Here is a 22,636-nt window from a genome sequence, read left to right as displayed (position 1 = left end):
GATACCTAGTGATGTAGTTACCAAGTGATGTAGTTACCAAGTGATGTAGTTACCTAGTGATGTAGTTACCTAGTGATGTAGTTACCTAGTGATGTAGTTACCAAGTGATGTAGTTACCTAGTGATGTAGTTACCTAGTGATGTAGTTACCAAGTGATGTAGTTACCTATTGATGTAGTTACCAAGTGATGTAGCTACCAAGTGATGTAGTTACCTAGTGATGTAGTTACCTAGTGATGTAGTTACCAAGTGATGTAGTTACCAAGTGATGTAGTTACCAAGTGATGTAGTTACCTAATGATGTAGTTACCAAGTGATGTAGTTACCTAGTGATGTAGTTACCTAGTGATGTAGTTACCAAGTGATGTAGTTACCTAGTGATGTAGTTACCAAATGATGTAGTTACCAAGTGATGTAGCTACCTAGTGACGTAGTTACCTAGTGATGTAGTTACCTAGTGATGTAGTTACCTAGTGATGTAGTTACCAAGTGATGTAGTTACCAAGTGATGTAGCTACCTAGTGATGTAGTTACCTAGTGATGTAGTTACCTAGTGATGTAGTTACCTAGTGATGTAGTTACCTAGTGATGTAGTTACCAAGTGATGTAGTTAAAAAGTGATGTAGTTACCTAGTGATGTAATTACCTAGTGATGTAGTTACCTAGTGATGTAGTTACCTAGTGATGTAGTTACCTAGTGATGTAGTTACCAAGTGATGTAGTTACCTAGTGATGTAGTTACCTAGTGATGTAGTTACCTAGTGATGTAGTTACCTAGTGATGTAGTTACCAAGTGATGTAGCTACCAAGTGATGTAGTTACCTAATGATGTAGTTACCAAGTGATGTAGTTACCAAGTGATGTAGTTACCAAGTGATGTAGTTACCAAGTGATGTAGCTACCAAGTGATGTAGTTACCTAATGATGTAGTTACCAAGTGATGTAGTTACCTAGTGATGTAGTTACCAAGTGATGTAGTTACCTAGTGATGTACTTACCAAGTGATGTACTTACCTAGTGATGTACTTACCTAGTGATGTAGTTACCAAGTGATGTAGTTACCTAGTGATGTAGTTACCGAGTGATGTAGTTACCTAGTGATGTAGTTACCTAGTGATGTAGTTACCAAGTGATGTAGATAACAAATGATGTAGTTACCTAGTGATGTAGTTACCAAGTGATGTAGATAACAAATGATGTAGCTACCTAATGATGTAGTTACCAAGTGATGTAGTTACCAAGTGATGTAGTTACCAAGTGATGTAGTTACCAAGTGATGTAGTTACCAAGTGTTGTAGTTACCTAGTGATGTAGTTACCTAGTGATGTAGTTACCTAGTGTTGTAGTTACCTAGTGATGTAGTTACCAAGTGATGTAGTTACCTAGTGATGTAGTTATCTAGTGATGTAGTTACCTAGTTATGTAGTTACCAAGTGATGTAGTTACCTAGTGATGTAGTTATCTAGTGATGTAGTTACCTAGTGATGTAGTCACCTAGTGATGTAGTTACCTAGTGATGTAGTTACCTAGTGATGTAGTTACCTAGTGATGTATTTACCTAGTGATGTAGTTACCTAGTGATGTAGTTACCAAGTGATGTAGTTACCTAGTGATGTAGTTACCTAGTGATGTAGTTACCTAGTGATGTAGTTACCTAGTGAAGTAGTTACCTAGTGATGTAGTTACCAAGTGATGTAGTTACCAGGTGATGTAGTTACCTAGTGGTGTAGTTACCAAGTGATGTAGTTACCAAGTGATGTAGTTACCACGTGATGTATTTACCAAGTGATGTAGTTACCTTGTGATGTAGTTAGCTAGTGATGTCGTTACCTAGTGATGTAGTTACCTAGTGATGTAGTTACCTAGTGATGTAGTTACCTAGTGATGTAGTTACCTAGTGATGTAGTTACCTAGTGATGTAGTTACCTAATGATGTAGTTACCTAGTGATGTAGTTACCGAGTGAGGTAGTTACCTAGTGATGTAGTTACCAAGTGATGTAGTTACCTAGTGATGTAGTTACCTAGTGATGTATTTACCAAGTGATGTAGTTAACTAGTGATGTAGTTACCTAGTGATGTTGTTACCAAGTGATGTAGTTACCACATGATGTAGTTACCTTGTGATGTAGTTAGCTAGTGATGTAGTTACCTAGTGATGTAGTTACCTAGTGATGAAGTTACCAAGTGATGTAGTTAGCTAGTGATGTAGTTACCTAGTGATGTTGTTACCAAGTGATGTAGTTACCACGTGATGTAGTTACCTTGTGATGTAGTTAGCTAGTGATGTAGTTACCTAGTAATGTAGTTACCTAGTGATGTAGTTACCAAGTGATGTAGTTACCTAGTGATGTAGTTACCAAGTGATGTAGTTACCAAGTGATGTAGTTACCAAGTGATGTAGTTACCTAGTGATGTAGTTACCTAGTGATGTAGTTACCAAGTGATGTAGTTACCTAGTGATGTAGTTACCTAGTGATGTAGTTACCTAGTGATGTAGTTACCTAGTGATGTAGTTACCTAGTGGTATAGTTACCAAGTGATGTAGTTAACAGGTGATGTAGTTACCTAGTGGTGTAGTTACCAAGTGATGTAGTTACCAAGTGATGTAGTTACCACGTGATGTATTTACCAAGTGATGTAGTTACCTTGTGATGTAGTTAGCTAGTGATGTAGTTACCTAGTGATGTAGTTACCTAGTGATGTAGTTACCTAGTGATGTAGTTACCTAGTGATGTAGTTACCTAGTGATGTAGTTACCTAGTGATGTAGTTGCCTAATGATGTAGTTACCTAGTGATGTAGTTACCAAGTGAGGTAGTTACCTAGTGATGTAGTTACCAAGTGATGTAGTTACCTAGTGATGTAGTTACCTAGTGATGTATTTACCAAGTGATGTAGTTAACTAGTGATGTAGTTACCTAGTGATGTTGTTACCAAGTGATGTAGTTACCACGTGATGTAGTTACCTTGTGATGTAGTTAGCTAGTGATGTAGTTACCTAGTGATGTAGTTACCTAGTGATGTAGTTACCTAGTGATGTAGTTACCAAGTGATGTAGTTACCAAGTGATGTAGTTACCAAGTGATGTAGTTACCTAGTGATGTAGTTACCTAGTGATGTAGTTATCTAGTGATGTAGTTACCTAGTGATGTAGTTACCTAGTGATGTAGTTACCAAGGGATGTAGTTACCTAGTGATGTAGTTAACGAGTGATGTAGTTACCTTGTGATGTAGTTAGCTAGTGATGTAGTTACCTAGTGATGTAGTTACCTAGTGATGTAGTTACCAAGTGATGTTGTTACCTAGTGATGTAGTTACCAAGTGATGTAGTTACCTAGTGATGTAGTTAATGAGTGATGTAGTTACCATGTGATGTAGTTACCTAGTGATGTAGTTACCAAGTGATGTAGTTACTAAGGGGTTGTAGTTACCAAGTGATGTAGTTACCAAGTGATGTAGTTACCAAGTGATGTAGTTACCTAGTGATGTAGTTACCAAGTGATGTAGTTACCTAATGATGTAGTTACCAAATGATGTAGTTACCAAGTGATGTAGCTACCTAGTGATGTAGTTACCTAGTGATGTAGTTACCTAGTGATGTAGTTACCTAGTGATGTAGTTACCAAGTGATGTAGTTACCAAGTGATGTAGCTACCTAGTGATGTAGTTACCTAGTGATGTTGTTACCTAGTGATGTAGTTACCTAGTGATGTAGTTACCTAGTGATGTAGTTACCAAGTGATGTAGTTAAAAAGTGATGTAGTTACCTAGTGATGTAGTTACCTAGTGATGTAGTTACCTAGTGAAGTAGTTACCTAGTGATGTAGTTACCTAGTGATGTAGTTACCAAGTGATGTAGTTACCTAGTGATGTAGTTACCTAGTGATGTAGTTACCTAGTGACGTAGTTACCTAGTGATGTAGTTACCAAGTGATGTAGCTACCAAGTGATGTAGTTACCTAATGATGTAGTTACCAAGTGATGTAGCTACCAAGTGATGTAGTTACCTAATGATGTAGTTACCAAGTGATGTAGTTACCAAGTGATGCAGTTACCAAGTGATGTAGTTACCAAGTGATGTAGTTAGCAAGTGATATAGTTACCTAGTGATGTAGTTACCTAGTGATGTAGTTACCTAGTGATGTAGTTACCTAGTGACGTAGTTACCTAGTGATGTAGTTACCAAGTGATGTAGTTACCTAGTGATGTAGTTAACGAGTGATGTAGTTACCTTGTGATGTAGTTACCTAGTGATGTAGTTACCTAGTGATGTAGTTACCAAGTGATGTTGTTACCTAGTGATGTAGTTACCTAGTGATGTAGTTACCTAGTGTTGTAGTTACCTAGTGATGTAGTTACCTAGTGATGTAGTTACCAAGTGATGTAGTTACCTAGTGATGTAGTTACCTAGTGATGTAGTTACCTAGTGATGTAGTTACCTAGTGATGTAGTTACCTAGTGATATAGTTACTAAGTGATGTAGTTAACAGGTGATGTAGTTACCTAGTGGTGTAGTTACCAAGTGATGTAGTTACCAAGTGATGTAGTTACCACGTGATGTATTTACCAAGTGATGTAGTTACCTTGTGATGTAGTTAGCTAGTGATGTAGTTACCTAGTGATGTAGTTACCTAGTGATGTAGTTACCTAGTGATGTAGTTACCTAGTGATGTAGTTACCTAGTGATGTAGTTACCTAGTGATGTAGTTACCTAGTGATGTAGTTGCCTAATGATGTAGTTACCTAGTGATGTAGTTACCAAGTGAGGTAGTTACCTAGTGATGTAGTTACCAAGTGATGTAGTTACCTAGTGATGTAGTTACCTAGTGATGTATTTACCAAGTGATGTAGTTAACTAGTGATGTAGTTACCTAGTGATGTTGTTACCAAGTGATGTAGTTACCACGTGATGTAGTTACCTTGTGATGTAGTTAGCTAGTGATGTAGTTACCTAGTGATGTAGTTACCTAGTGATGTAGTTACCTAGTGATGTAGTTACCAAGTGATGTAGTTACCAAGTGATGTAGTTACCAAGTGATGTAGTTACCTAGTGATGTAGTTACCTAGTGATGTAGTTATCTAGTGATGTAGTTACCTAGTGATGTAGTTACCTAGTGATGTAGTTACCAAGGGATGTAGTTACCTAGTGATGTAGTTAACGAGTGATGTAGTTACCTTGTGATGTAGTTAGCTAGTGATGTAGTTAGCTAGTGATGTAGTTACCTAGTGATGTAGTTACCAAGTGATGTTGTTACCTAGTGATGTAGTTACCAAGTGATGTAGTTACCTAGTGATGTAGTTAATGAGTGATGTAGTTACCATGTGATGTAGTTACCTAGTGATGTAGTTACCAAGTGATGTAGTTACTAAGGGGTTGTAGTTACCAAGTGATGTAGTTACCAAGTGATGTAGTTACCAAGTGATGTAGTTACCTAGTGATGTAGTTACCTAGTGATGTAGTTACCTAGTGATGTAGTTACCAAGTGATGTAGTTACCTAGTGGTCACCACACACCCCATCACCACACACACCACGTCACCACACACACCAAGTCACTACACACACCACGTCACCACACACACCACGTCACTACACACACCCCGTCACCACACACACCACGTCACCACACACACCACGTTACTACACACACCAAGTCACTACACACACCACGTCACCACACACACCACGTCACTACACACACCCCATCACCACACACACCACGTCACCACACACACCACGTCACCACACACACCACATCACCACACACACACCACCGTCACCACACACACCACGTCACTACACACACCACGTCACCACACAAACCAAGTCACCACACACACCACGTCACCACACACACCTACCTGTCTTGGGTAGACTTACGACCCTCTCGGGTCGCAACTGGGTTCGTACTCTGATGTTATTAGAGGAAGGGTATCCGGCCCCAAGCCAGTAGTGGCTTTCAAGGGATGAGATCCGTGACGCAAGTAACTTAAAGGGGAAGGGAAATAAAGTCAAGAACTTAATACTATAATTATTTCCATCACTAATAAATAATATATAAAATGATTACACGGGGGGAGGGGTATTAACACTGGACAGGGGAATTATTTACACTATCGTCTTCTTCTGAAGACTCTGGATCCAAGCTCTCGGTGCCAAGTCCTCGGTGCTCTCGTGGTCTCTTGACGAATCCTTCGATCAAGCTGAATCTACCCCTGACACAGGCCAGCCAAAACACAGTTCCACTGGGGGCACCGCCGTGGAGGGCGTCAACGACAAGTCCAGCAGAACAGCTGGCAGGTTCCGGATCAGCAACGCTGGTCGGGCCACTAAACGAGCGATACTAGGGTAGCGCCCTAGTCAGGAGCCTCGTGTGATACCACAGATCACTCTCCTGTCTACAATACCCCAGTGGTTAATCGTCTCCAGCAGTCGGTCCCGGGCACGACAATCCTTCACTGCCGCTTCACAGGCAGGGTAACACCACAGTGTTCCTCCGGGAGGCGACTCACAGCTGCTGCAGCAAAGCACAAGGTATGGGGACGGCTGCCTTGGGTAGACTGACTCAACTTCCATTACAGCAGTCCCAGGTCGACTCTGTAAGCAGACACGTCATCAATAACAGGGACACACTACAGCACCTCACTTACAAGCTCAGACACAAATGCCCGACATATCCACTTCATAGATGGCGTTGTCGTCTGAGCACCACCTCACCAGAGGTCAGCGGCGACTGTGTTGTGAGCTGAACCGGACTGGAAACTGGCCCTTGTGGCCAGTACACCTTGTCTTCACCAGGTGTCGTCGTCCATTTGTTGGGGGTTTCGGGAGCTGACCCACAGATGGCGCGGTCGTCACTGCTCCGTGCTCGGACGCTGGATCCGGGTTCGTAACACGTGGTGTGTGGTGACGTGGTGTGTATACTGACGTGCTGTGTGTGTGGTGACGTGGTGTGGTGACGTAGTGTGTGTGGTGACGTGGTGTGTGGTGACGTGGTGTAGTGACGGTGGTGTGTGTGTGGTGACGTGGTGTGTGTGGTGACGTGGTGTGTGGTGACGTGGTGTAGTGACGGTGGTGTGTGTGTGGTGACGTGGTGTGTGGTGACGTGGTGTGTGTACTGACGTGCTGTGTGTGTGGTGACGTGGTGTGTGTGGTGACGTGGTGTCTGGTGACGTGGTGTGTGTAGTGACGGTGGTGTGTGTGTGGTGACATGGTGTGTGGTGACGTGGTGTGTGTACTGACGTGCTGTGTGTGTGGTGACGTGGTGTGTGTACTGACGTGCTGTGTGTGTGGTGACGTGGTGTGGCCAGTGTCCTTGACTTGTATACCATGCAAGGTGATGGAGAAGATCGTGAGAAAAAACCTGGTAACACATCTGGAGAGAAGGGACTTCGTGACAAATCGCCAACATGGGTTCAGGGAGGGTAAATCTTGCCTTACAGGCTTGATAGAATTCTATGATTAGGTGACAAAGATTAAGCAAGAAAGAGAGGGCTGGGCGGACTGCATTTTCTTGGACTGTCGGAAAGCCTTTGACACAGTACCGCATAAGAGGCTGGTACATAAGCTGGAGAGACAGGCAGGTGTAGCTGGTAAGGTGCTCCAGTGGATAAGGGAGTATCTAAGCAATAGGAAGCAGAGAGTTACGGTGAGGGGTGAGACCTCCGATTGGCAAAGTCACCAGTGGAGTCCCACAGGGCTCTGTACTCGGTCCTATCTTGTTTCTGATATATGTAAATGATCTCCCAGAGGGTACCGATTCGTTTCTCTCAATGTTTGCGGACGATGCTAAAATTATGAGAAGGATTAAAACAGAAGAGGATTGTTTGAGGCTTCAAGAAGACCTAGACAAGCTGAAGGAATGGTCGAACAAAGGGTTGTTAGAGCTTAACCCAACCAAATGTAATGTAATGAAGATAGGTGTAGGGAGCAGGAGGCCAGATACAAGGTATCATCTGGGAGAGGAAATTCTTCAGGAGTCAGAGAAAGAAAAAGACTTGGGGGTTGATATCACGCCAGACCTGTCTCCTGCAGCACATATCAAGCGGATAACATCAGCGGCATATGCCAGGCTGGCCAACATACGAATGGCATTCAGAAACTTGTGTAAAGAATCATTCAGAACTTTGTATACCACATATGTCAGGCCAATCCTGGAGTATGCAGCCCCAGCATGGAGTCCATATCTAGTCAAGGATAAGACTAAACTGGAAAAGGTTCAAAGGTTTGCCACCAGACTAGTACCCGAGCTGAGAGGTATGAGCTACGAGGAGAGACTACGGGAATTAAACCTCACTTCGCTGGAAGACAGAAGAGTTAGGGGGACCTGATCACCATATTCAAGATTCTGAAGGGGATTGATAAGGTAGATAAAGACAGTCTATTTAACACAAGGGGAACACGCACAAGGGGACACAGGTGGAAACTGAGTGCCCAAATGAGCCACAGAGATATTAGAAAGAACTTTTTTAGTGTCAGAGTGGTTGACAAATGGAATGCATTAGGAAGTGATGTGGTGGAGGCTGACTCCATACACAGTTTCAAGTGTAGATATGATAGAGCCCAGTAGGCTCAGGAATCTGTACACCTGTTGATTGACGGTTGAGAGGCGGGACCAAAGAGCCAGAGCTCAAACCCCGCAAACACAACTAGGTGAGTACACCACGTCACCCCACACACAACGTCACCACACACACCACCGTCACCACACACCACGTCACCAAACAGACTACGTCACAACTCACACCACGTCACCACACACAACACGTCACCACACACACCACGTCACCACACACACCACAGTCACGACACACACCACGTCAACACACACCACGTCACCACACACACCACATCACCACACACACACCACGTCACCACACACACCACGTCACCACACACACACCACGTCACTACAAACCACGACACGACACACACACACCACGTCACTACACACACACCACGTCACCACACACACCACGTCACCACTCACACCTCGTCACCACTCACACCGCCATCACTACACACACCACGTAACTACTCACCACGTCACTACACATCACGCCACCACACACCACGTCACCACACACACCACGTCACCACACACACCACCGTCACCACAAACACCACGTCACTACACACACCACGTCACCACGCACACATCTTCAACACACACACCACCGTCACCACACACACCACATCACCACTCACACCACGTCTTCATACACACCACGTCACCAAACACACCACCGTCACCACACACCACATCACCACACACACACCACCGTTACCACACACCACGTCACCACACACACCACGTCACCACACACACCACCGTCACCACACACACCGCGTCACCACACACATCACGTCACCACACACCACACACCACGTCCCCACACACATCACGTCACCACACACCACGTCCCCACACACACCACACACCACGTCCCCACACACACCACAGTCACCACACACCACACACCACGTCACCACACACCACCATCACCCCACACACCACGTCACCAAACACACCACGTCACCACACACAGCACCGTCACCACTCACACCACCGTCACCACACACACCACGTCACCACACACACAACGTCACCACACACACCACCGTCACCACTCACACCGCCGTCACCACACACCACGTCACCACACACACCACCGTCACCACACACACCACCGTCACCACACACCACGTCACCACACACAACGTCACCACACACACCACCGTCACCACACACACCACCGTCACCACACACACAACGTCACCACACACACCACAGTCACGACACACACCACGTCAACACACACCACGTCACCACACACACCACATCACCACACACACACCACGTCACCACACACACCACGTCACCACACACACCACTTCACCACACACACACCACGTCACTACAAACCACGACACGACACACACACACCACGTCACTACACACACACCACGTCACCACACACACCACGTCACCACACACACCTCGTCACCACTCACACCGCCATCACTACACACACCACGTAACCACTCACCACGTCACTACACATCACGCCACCACACACCACGTCACCACACACACCACGTCACCACACACACCACCGTCACCACAAACACCACGTCACTACACACACCACGTCACCACGCACACATCTTCAACACACACACCACCGTCACCACACACACCTCGTCACCACTCACACCACGTCTTCATACACACCACGTCACCAAACACACCACCGTCACCACACACCACATCACCACACACACACCACCGTTACCACACACCACGTCACCACACACACCACGTCACCACACACACCACCGTCACCACACACCACCATCACCGCACACACCACGTCACCACACACACCGCGTCACCACACACATCACGTCACCACACACCACACACCACGTCCCCACACACATCACGTCACCACACACCACACACCACGTCCTCACACACACCACGTCCCCACACACACCACCGTCACCACACACCACACACCACGTCACCACACACCACCATCACCCCACACACAAAGTCACCAAACACACCACGTCACCACACACAGCACCGTCACCACTCACACCACCGTCACCACACACACCACGTCACCACACACACAACGTCACCACACACACCACCGTCACCACTCACACCACCGTCACCACACACACCACCTTCACCACACACACCACCGTCACCACACACACCACCGTCACCACACACCACGTCACCACACACAACGTCACCACACACACCACCGTCACCACACACACCACCGTCACCACACACACAACGTCACCACACACACCACCGTCACCACACATACCGTCGTTACCACACACCACGTCACCACACACAACGTCACCACACACACCACCGTCACCACACACACACCACGTCACCACTCACACTTCTTCTCCACGTCACCACACACACCACGTCACCACACACACCACGTCACCAAAACACCACGTCACCACACACCACGTCACCGCAAACAACACGTCACCACACACACCACCGTCACTACACACACCACCGTCACCACACGCACCACGTCACCACACACCACGTCACCACACACACCACGTCACCACACACACCACCGTCACCACACACACCACCGTCACCACACACAACGTCACCACACATACCGCCGTCACCACACACCACGTCACCACACACACAATGTCACCACACACCACGTCACCAAACACACCACGTCACCACACACACAACGTCACTACACACACCACGTCACCACTCACACTACTTCTCCACGTCACCACACACACCACGTCACCACACACCACGTCACCAAACACACCACGTCACCACACACACAACGTCACTACACACACCACGTCACCACACACACCACGTCACCACTCACACTACTTCTCCACGTCACCACACACACCACGTCACCACACACACCACGTCACCAAACACACCACGTCACCACACACACAACGTCACTACACACACCACGTTACCACTCACACTACTTCTCCACGTCACCACACACACCACGTCACCACACACACCACGTCACCAAACACACCACGTCACCACACACACAACGTCACTACACACACCACGTTACCACTCACACTACTTCTCCACGTCACCACACACACCACGTCACCACACACACCACGTCACCACACACACAACGTCACTACACACACCACGTCACAACACACACCACGTCACCACTCACACTACTTCTCCACGTCACCACACACACCACGTCACCACACACACCACGTCACCACACACCACGTCACCAAACACACCACGTCACCACACACACCACCGTCACTACACACACCACCGTCACCACACGCACAACGTCACCACACACCACGTCACCACACATACCACTTTACCACACACACTACGTCACCACACACACCCCGTCACCACACACACCCCGTCACCACACACACCCCGTCCCCACACACACCACGTCACCATACAAATCACCGTCACCACACATATCACCGTCACCGCACACACCACGTCACCACACACACCACTTCAACACACACACCACGTCACCACACACACCAGCGTCACTACACACACCTCCGTCACCACACGCACCACGTCACAACACACCACGTCACCACACACCACGTCACCACACACCACGTCACCACACATTACGTCACTACACACACCACACACCACGTTACCACACACCACGTCATCACACACATCACGTCACCACACACACCACGTCACCACACACACCACGTCACCACAAACAACACGTCACCACACACACCACCGTTACTACACACACCACCGTCACTACACGCACCACGTCACCACACCCCACGTCACCACACACAACGTCACCAAAAACACCACGTCACCACACACCACGTCACCATACACACCACGTCACCACACACACCACGTCACCACACACACACAACGTCACCACTCACACACCATGTCACCACAAACCACGTCACAAAACACCACGTCACCACAAACACCTCGTCACCACGCACACCTCGTCACCACACACACATCTTCAACACACACACCACAGTCACTACACACACCACGTCACCACACACCACGTAACAACACACGCCACGTCACCACACACCACGTCACTACACACACCACGTGACCACACACACCACCAAGTCACCACAGACCACGTCACTACACACAATATCACCACACACACCACGTCACAACAAACCACCGTCACCACACACACCCCGTCACCACACACACCACGTCATCACACACCACGTCACTACACACACCACGTCACCACACACACCACGTCACCACAAACTACCGTCACCACACACACCCCGTCACCACACACACCCCGTCACCACACACACCCCGTCACCACACACACCCCGTCACCACACACACCCCGTCACCACACACACCACGTCACCACAAACTACCGTCACCACACACACCCCGTCACCACACACACCACCGTCACCACACACACCACCGTCACCACACACACCCCGTCACCACACACACCACGTCACCACAAACTACCGTCACCACACACACCCCGTCACCACACACACCACGTCACCACAAACTACCGTCACCACACACACCCCGTCACCACACACACCCCGTCACCACACACACCACCGTCACCACACACACCACGTCACCACAAACTACCGTCACCACACACACCCCGTCACCACACACACCACCGTCACCACACACAACGTCACCACACATACCGCCGTCACCACACACCACGTCACCACACACACAATGTCACCACACACCACGTCACCAAACACACCACGTCACCACACACACAACGTCACTACACACACCACGTCACCACTCACACTACTTCTCCACGTCACCACACACACCACGTCACCACACACCACGTCACCAAACACAGCACGTCACTACACACACCACGTCACCACACACACCACGTTACCACACACACCACGTTACCACTCACACTACTTCTCCACGTCACCACACACACCACGTCACCACACACACCACGTCACCACACACACAACGTCACTACACACACCACGTCACAACACACACCACGTCACCACTCACACTACTTCTCCACGTCACCACACACACCACGTCACCACACACACCACGTCACCACACACCACGTCACCAAACACACCACGTCACCACACACACCACCGTCACTACACACACCACCGTCACCACACGCACAACGTCACCACACATACCACTTCACCACACACACTACGTCACCACACACACCCCGTCACCACACACACCCCGTCACCACACACACCCCGTCCCCACACACACCACGTCACCACACAAATCACCGTCACCACACATATCACCGTCACCGCACACACCACGTCACCACACACACCACTTCAACACACACACCACGTCACCACACACACCAGCGTCACTACACACACCTCCGTCACCACACGCACCACGTCACAACACACCACGTCACCACGTCACCACACACCACGTCACCACACATTACGTCACTACACACACAACGTCACCACACACACCACGTCACCACACACCACGTTACCACACACCACGTCATCACACACATCACGTCACCACACACACCACGTCACCACACACACCACGTCACCACAAACAACACGTCACCACACACACCACCGTTACTACACACACCACCGTCACTACACGCACCACGTCACCACACCCCACGTCACCACACACAACGTCACCAAAAACACCACTTCACCACACACCACGTCACCATACACCACGTCACCACACATTACGACACTACACACACAACGTCACCACACACACCACGTCACCACACACCACGTTACCACACACCACGTCATCACACACATCACGTCACCACACACACCACGTCACCACACACACCACGTCACCACAAACAACACGTCACCACACACACCACCGTTACTACACACACCACCGTCACTACACGCACCACGTCACCACACCCCACGTCACCACACACAACGTCACCAAAAACACCACGTCACCACACACCACGTCACCATACACACCACGTCACCACACACACCACGTCACCACACACACACAACGTCACCACTCACACACCATGTCACCACACACCACGTCACAAAACACCACGTCACCACATACACCTCGTCACCACGCACACCTCGTCACCACACACACATCTTCAACACACACACCACAGTCACTACACACACCACGTCACCACACACCACGTAACAACACACGCCACGTCACCACACACCACGTCACTACACACACCACGTGACCACACACACCACCAAGTCACCACAGACCACGTCACTACACACAATATCACCACACACACCACGTCACAACAAACCACCGTCACCACACACACCCCGTCACCACACACACCACGTCATCACACACCACGTCACTACACACACCACGTCACCACACACACCACGTCACCACAAACTACCGTCACCACACACACCCCGTCACCACACACACCCCGTCACCACACACACCCCGTCACCACACACACCCCGTCACCACACACACCCCGTCACCACACACACCACGTCACCACAAACTACCGTCACCACACACACCCCGTCAACACACACACCACCGTCACTAAACACCACGTCACCACACACACCACGTCACCACAGACACCACCGTCACCACACTCACCACGTCACCACACACCAAGTCACTACACACCACGTCACCACACACCAAGTCACTACACACCACGTTACTACAAACCAAGTCACCACCTCGTAACAAGATGGCCAGGACGCCATCATGATGGTCCAGGACCCCATCATGATGGCCCAGGACGCCATCATGATGGCCCAGGACGCCAACAAGATGGCCAGGACGCCAACAAGATGACCAGGACGCCAACAAGATGGCCAGGACGCCAACAAGATGACCAGGACGCCAACAAGATGGCCAGGACGCCAACAAGATGGCCAGGACGCCATCGTGATGGCCCAGGACGCCATCATGATGGTCCAGGACACCACCATGATGGCCCAGGACGCCATCATGATGGCCCAGGACGCCATCATGATGGCCCAGGACGCCAACAAGATGACCAGGACGCCAACAAGATGGCCAGGACGCCATCGTGATGGCCCAGGACGCCATCATGATGGCCCAGGACGCCATCATTATGGTCCAGGACGCCATCATGATGGCCAGGACGCCATCATGATGGCCCAGGACACCATCATGATTTCCCAGGACGCCATCATGATAGCCAGGACGCCATCATGATGGCCCAGGACACCATCATGATGGCCCAGGACGCCATCATGATGGTCCAGGACGCCATCAAAATGGCCCAGGACGCCATCATTATGGTCCAGGACGCCATCATGATGGCCAGGACGCCATCAAAATGGCCCAGGACGCCATCATTATGGTCCAGGACGCCATCATGATGGCCAGGACACCATCATGATGGCCCAGGACGCCATCATGATAGCCCAGGACACCATCATGATTTCCCAGGACGCCATCATGATAGCCAGGACGCCATCATGATGGCCACGACGCCAACAAGATGGCCAGGACGCCAACAAGATGGCCAGGACCCCAACAAGATGGCCAGGACGCCAACAAGATGGCCAGGACGCCAACAAGATGGCCAGGACGCCAACAAGATGGCCAGGACGCCAACAAGATGGCCAGGACGCCAACAAGATGTCCAGGACGCCAACAAGATGGCCAGGACGCCACCAAGATGGTCAGGACGCCAACAAGATGGCCCAGGACGCCACCAAGATGGCCAGGACGCCAACAAAATGGCCAGGACGCCAACAAGATGGCCAGGACGCCAACAAGATGGCCAGGACGCCAACAAGATGGCCAGGACGCCAACAAAATGGCCAGGACGCCAACAAGATGGCCAGGACGCCAACAGGATGACTAGGACGCCAACAAGATGGCCAGGACGCCAACAAGATGGCCTAGGACACCATCATGATGGCCCAGGACGCCATCATGATGGCCCAGGACACCATCATGATGGCCCAGGACGCCATCATGATGGTCCAGGACGCCATCATGATGGTCCAGGATGCCAACAAGATGACTAGGACGCCAACAAGATGGCCAGGACGCCAACAAGATGGCCAGGACGCCAACAAGATGGCCAGGACGCCATCATGATGGTCCAGGACGCCAACAAGATGGCCAGGACGCCATCATGATGGTCCAGGACGCCAACAAGATGACCAGGACGCCAACAAGATGGCCAGGACGCCAACAAGATGGCCAGGACGCCAACAAGATGGCCAGGACGCCAACAAGATGGCTAGGACGCCAACAAGATGACTAGGACGCCAACAAGATGGCCAGGACGCCAACAAGATGACTAGGACGCCAACAAGATGGCCAGGACACCATCATGATGGCCCAGGACGCCATCATGATGGTCCAGGACGCCATCATGATGGTCCAGGACGCCATCATGATGGTCCAGGACGCCATCTTGATGGTCCAGGACGCCAACAAGATGGCTAGGACGCCAACAAGATGGCCAGGACGCCAACAAGATGACTAGGACGCCAACAAGATGGCCAGGACACCATCATGATGGTCCACACCATCATGATGGTCCAGAACACAATCATGATGGCCCAGGACGCCATCTTGATGGCCCAGGACGCCAACAAGATGGCTAGGACGCCAACAAGATGGCGAGGACGCCAACAAGATGGCTAGGACGCCAACAAGATGGCCAGGACTCCAACAAGATGGCCAGGACGCCAACAAGATGGCCAGGACGCCAACAAGATGGCCAGGACGCCAACAAGATGGCCAGGACGCCAACAAGATTGCCAGGACGCCAACAAGATGGCCAGGACGCCAACAAGATGGCCAGGAAGCCAACAAGATGGCCCAGGACGCCAACAAGATGGCCAGGACGCCAACAAGATGGCCAGGACGCCATCATGATGGTCCAGGACGCCAACAAGATGGCCAGGACGCCAAAAAGATGGCCAGGACGCCAACAAGATGGCCAGGACGCCAACAAGATGGCCAGGACGCCAACAAGATGGTCCAGGACGCCAACAAGATGGCCAGGACCCCAACAAGATGGCCCAGGACGCCAACAAGATTGCCAGGACGCCATCATGATGGTCCAGGACGCCATCATGATGGCCCAGGACGCCATCAGGATGGTCCAGGACGCCAACAAGATGGCCAGGACGCCAACAAGATGGCCAGGATGCCAACAAGATGGCCAGGACGCCAACAAGATGGCCAGGACGCCAACAAGATGGCCAGGACGCCAACAAGATGGCCAGGACGCCAACAAGATGGCCAGGACGCCAACAAGATGGCCAGGACGCCAACAAGATGGCCAGGACTCCAACAAGATGGCCAGGACGCCAACAAGATGGCCAGGACGCCAACAAAATGGCCAGGACGCCAACAAGATGGCCAGGACGCCAACAAGATGGCCAGGACGCCAACAAGATGGCCAGGACGCCAACAAGATGGCCAAGACGCCATCATGATGGCCAGGACGCCATCATGATGGCCAGGACGCCAACAAGATGGCCAGGACGCCAACAAGATGGCCAGGACGCCAACAAGATGGCCAGGACGCCAACAAGATGGCCAGGACGCCAACAAGATGGCCAGGACGCCAACAAGATGGCCAGGACGCCAACAAGATGGCCAGGACGCCAACAAGATGGCCAGGACGCCAACAAGATGGCCAGGACGCCAACAAGATGGCCAGGACGCCAACAAGATGGCCAAGACGCCATCATGATGGCCAGGACGCCATCATGATGGCCAGGACGCCAACAAGATGGCCAGGACGCCAACAAGATGGCCAGGACGCCAACAAGATGGCCAGGACGCCAACAAGATGGCCAGGACGCCAACAAGATGGCCAGGACGCCAACAAGATGGCCAGGACGCCAACAAAATGGCCAGGACGCCAACAAGATGGCCAGGACGCCAACAAGATGGCCAGGACGCCAACAAGATGGCCAGGACGCCAACAAAATGGCCAGGACGCCAACAAGATGGCCAGGACGCCAACAAGATGGCCAGGACGCCAACAAGATGGCCAGGACGCCAACAAGATGGCCAAGACGCCATCATGATGGCCAGGACGCCAACAAGATGGCCAGGACGCCAACAAGATGGCCAGGACGCCAACAAGATGGCCAAGACGCCAACAAGATGGCTCAAGACTCCACCAAGATCTTCATATGATGGGTTGTAACTCATCAAAGGATGTTACTACGGTCGTCCACATAGAGCGTGCAGTATGTAGCTTGATGGTATGTTGTTTACATGTGGGGGACGTTGATAGCTGTGAACCCCAAACACAGCGTCTCCTCCTCCTCCGAGGAGCTTAACTTGACATGTGATGTAAGGGCCTAAATCTTAAGCTCCTCCCCCCCCCCCCTGCGCCCCCCCCCACCCCCTGTAGTGGTAATGTACCTAAACAAACTAACAATCGTTCACATACGGGGTTTTCCTCCCTTTCCGTGTTATATGATTCTCATTTGTTTTTGTCTGTTTCTTCATACATTTGTGTCTCATTACACCACCTGTCGAACCTTGGGTTGATGTGCCTCCCGCCTAGCCATTAAGACTACCTGTGGAGGGTCGGGATAGGGTTATGGGGACGGGACGGGAGGAAAGGAATGGTGCCTAACCACTTGTGGACGGTCGGGGATTGAACGCCGACCTGCATGAAGCGAGCCCGTCGCTCTACCGCCCAGCCCATGTTGGGGAAGGGGGTGAAGGCAAGGGATTATCATGATGGCGTCCTGGACCATCATGATGGCGTCCAGGACCATCATGATGGTGTCCTGGACCATCATGATGGCGTCCTGGACCATCATGATGGCGTCCTGGACCATCATGATGCCGTCCTGGACAATCATGATGGCGTCCTGGACCATCATGATGGCGTCCTGGACCATCATGATGGCGTCCTGGACCATCATGATGGCGTCCTGGACCATCATGATGGCGTCCTGGACCATCATGATGGTGTGCTGGACCATCATGATGGCGTCCTGGACCATCATGATGGCGTCCTGGACCATCATGATGGCGTCCTGGACCATCATGATGGCGTCCTGGACCATCATGATGGCGTCCTGGACCATCATGATGGCGTCCTGGACCATCATGATGGCGTCCTGGACCATCATGATGGCGTCCTGGACCATCAGATAATTTACCTCGCCAGCACCACCATGGCAGAGCGACGGTCTCGCTTCATGCAGGTCGGCGTTCAATCCCCGACCGTCCAAGGGGTTGGGCACCATTCCTTCCCCCACCGTCCCATCCCAAATCCTTACCCAGATCCCTTCCCAGTGCCACAGTGTCGTAAGGGCTTGCGCGCACACATCAACTCGGGAGAGGTGCGTAATAACACACTTGTAACAAGCCCGAGAATAATGTAGAAACACAACCAACATGAGAATCACACATTAAGAAAAAGGGGAATAAAAATAAAAATAAAATAAAATCTTCAACCCCCCCCCCCCCCCCCTCTCTCCTCCTTTCCGTGTGGTCGTGTGGGAAAGCGTCAATGGTAGTTCAGTGGCCTATCAAAATTTTAATTTTTTCCACGGCCGTATTAATGTTTTGTTGGGGACCTTCTATGGTGATCTCGTTTTTAAGATCGCCCTTATCAGGCACGTGGAGTTTTACCTTACACTACCTTTCAATAAGTTTTAAAAACCGTTATTTGCGACCAATTAGTTTTGTCCGGTCTTCAACGGGGAAATATATGGACTGGATAACGTTGTCCAGTCCGGATTCATCGCCGAGGGGAGTGTCAAAGGTTCCAGACTCTGGGTTTTCTTCGGAGGCATAGTTGGTTAGCAACTTTATCCTTTCCAAAGTTTTTTCTACGTTGGGAAGTGAGCCCTCTACGGTGACGTCTCCGTCTAGTTACTCCTTGGGTGGGACCATAATCACAACGTTGAATTCCATCTATAATTTTCGATGAATTCCCCCTTTCTTCCCCACTACTTACGACCGTTTAGAGGCGGGGACGGGAATACACCTTACTACATTGCTGTGGTCTGTGTCCTCGATGACGGGGTCGCCGCCCTGGGTGTCCTCAGACATCAGGTCGCCGCCCTGGGTGTCCTCAGACATCAGGTCGCCACCCTGGGTGTCCTCAGACATCAGGTCGTCGCCCTGGGTGTCCTCAGACATCAGGTCGCCGCCCTGGGTGTCCTCAGACATCAGGTCGCCGCCCTGGGTGTCCTCAGACATCAGGTCGCCGCCCTGGGTGTCCTCAGACATCAGGTCGCCGCCCTGGGTGTCCTCAGACATCCGGTCGCCGCCCTGGGTGTCCTCAGACATCAGGTCGCCGCCCTGGGTGTCCTCAGACATCAGGTCGCCGCCCTGGGTGTCCTCAGACATCAGGTCGCCACCCTGGGTGTCCTCAGACATCAGGTCGCCGCCCTGGGTGTCCTCAGACATCAGGTCGCCACCCTGGATGTCCTCCTCAGACATCAGGGTGCCGCCCTGGGTGTCCTCAGACATCAGGTCGCTGCCCAGGGTGTCCTCAGACATCAGGTCGCCGCCCTGGATGTCCTCCTCAGACATCAGGTCGCCACCCTGGGTGTCCTCAGACATCAGGTCGCCGCCCTGGATGTCCTCCTCAGACATCAGGTCGCCACCCTGGGTGTCCTCAGACATCAGATCGCCACCCTGGGTGTCCTCAGACATCAGGTCGCCGCCCTGGATGTCCTCCTCAGACATCAGGGTGCCGCCCTGGGTGTCCTCAGACATCAGGTCGCTGCCCAGGGTGTCCTCAGACATCAGGTCGCCGCCCTGGATGTCCTCCTCAGACATCAGGGTGCCGCCCTGGGTGTCCTCAGACATCAGGTCGCTGCCCAGGGTGTCCTCAGACATCAGGTCGCCGCCCTGGATGTCCTCCTCAGACATCAGGGTGCCGCCCTGGGTGTCCTCAGACATCAGGTCGCTGCCCAGGGTGTCCTCAGACATCAGGTCGCCGCCCTGGATGTCCTCCTCAGACATCAGGTCGCCGCCCTGGGTCTCGCCCTCGATCAGGGTAAGCATCTAGACTTGGTCATGGCTCTAGCGCACGTTTCTGAACTTAGTGAATTTCAATAAGCTCCAGAAACACAAGCCAATGAGAGCCAAACTGACCCCAACACCACAGAGCAGCCAAGGAGAAGTTTCTCCTATTAACTGCGAAAACAACACAAGGTAATCCCTTATCGAAATCATTTTTCTCCAAGCCAAGTTAGATTTTATCGTCAATGAATTCAGTAAAATAAGTAACTTAATTAAGAAAATATTTTATTTACAATATATAGCAACGTTGGAATCATTCGTTAAAAAAAGTGGAGGTTTTGTGTCTCACTGCAGTAATCAGGGATTACTAATTACTTAACCTTATCTAGTAGGACGATGTTTGGCCCGAGGAAGACTGTACGTCAAAATACGACCTGCTATTAAGAAGTCGGGTTATTGGACTTGTAACCCGTGGTTACAGTGTGGTTAATATACAATTTCAAAACCACATACTCTATATGAGGGGTCACTATAGGAGCCGAATCGCCTTAAAGAGGTGCAATGGGGCCGACCCCCAGTCCATCTACTTGAATTCCCCCCTCCACCTCCACCCACCCTAAACACTTACAAATGGTTAACAAACACACGTTAATACTCTCTTATGAACGCACATTATTTGTACAAATTATTGTTGGTGTTTTAAAGTTTCTGAAACAAGTTAAAAGGAACTGTGTCTGGTCCCAACAATATTCTGCATTGATTAGTGGCACAACGATAATATTTACACCAGATATTCTTACCCAGTGATGTAGTTACCTAGTGATGTAGTTACCTAGTGATGTAGTTACCTAGTGGTGTAGTTACCTAGTGATGTAGTTACCTAGTGGTGTAGTTACCTAGTGATGTAGTTACCAAGTGATGTAGTTACCTAGTGATGTAGTTACCTAGTGATGTAGTTACCTAGTGATGTAGTTACCTAGTGATGTAGTTACCTAGTGGTGTAGTTACCTAGTGATGTAGTTACCTAGTGATGTAGTTACCTAGTGGTGTAGTTACC

General features: G+C 50.4%; 1 protein-coding gene across 1 annotated transcript; it reads right to left on the bottom strand.

The window, feature by feature from the left end:
* Positions 1–20,559: 20,559 nt before the first annotated feature.
* LOC123749540 (activating transcription factor 7-interacting protein 1-like) lies at positions 20,560–21,621 on the bottom strand. The gene has a single exon (XM_045731635.2). The coding sequence runs from the start codon at positions 21,619–21,621 to the stop codon at positions 20,560–20,562; it is 1,062 nt and encodes a 353-aa protein (XP_045587591.2).
* Between the last annotated feature and the right edge of the window lie 1,015 nt (positions 21,622–22,636).

The sequence above is a fragment of the Procambarus clarkii genome, unplaced genomic scaffold (assembly GCF_040958095.1).
Source record: "Procambarus clarkii isolate CNS0578487 unplaced genomic scaffold, FALCON_Pclarkii_2.0 HiC_scaffold_596, whole genome shotgun sequence".
Taxonomy (NCBI): Eukaryota; Metazoa; Arthropoda; class Malacostraca; order Decapoda; family Cambaridae; genus Procambarus; species Procambarus clarkii.
This window is presented reverse-complemented; position numbering and strand designations above follow the sequence as displayed.

Excerpts from the sequence above, each read along its gene's own strand:
- LOC123749540 (XM_045731635.2), bottom strand. The coding sequence starts at position 21,621 with ATGCTTACCCTGATCGAGGGCGAGACCCAGGGCGGCGACCTGATGTCT.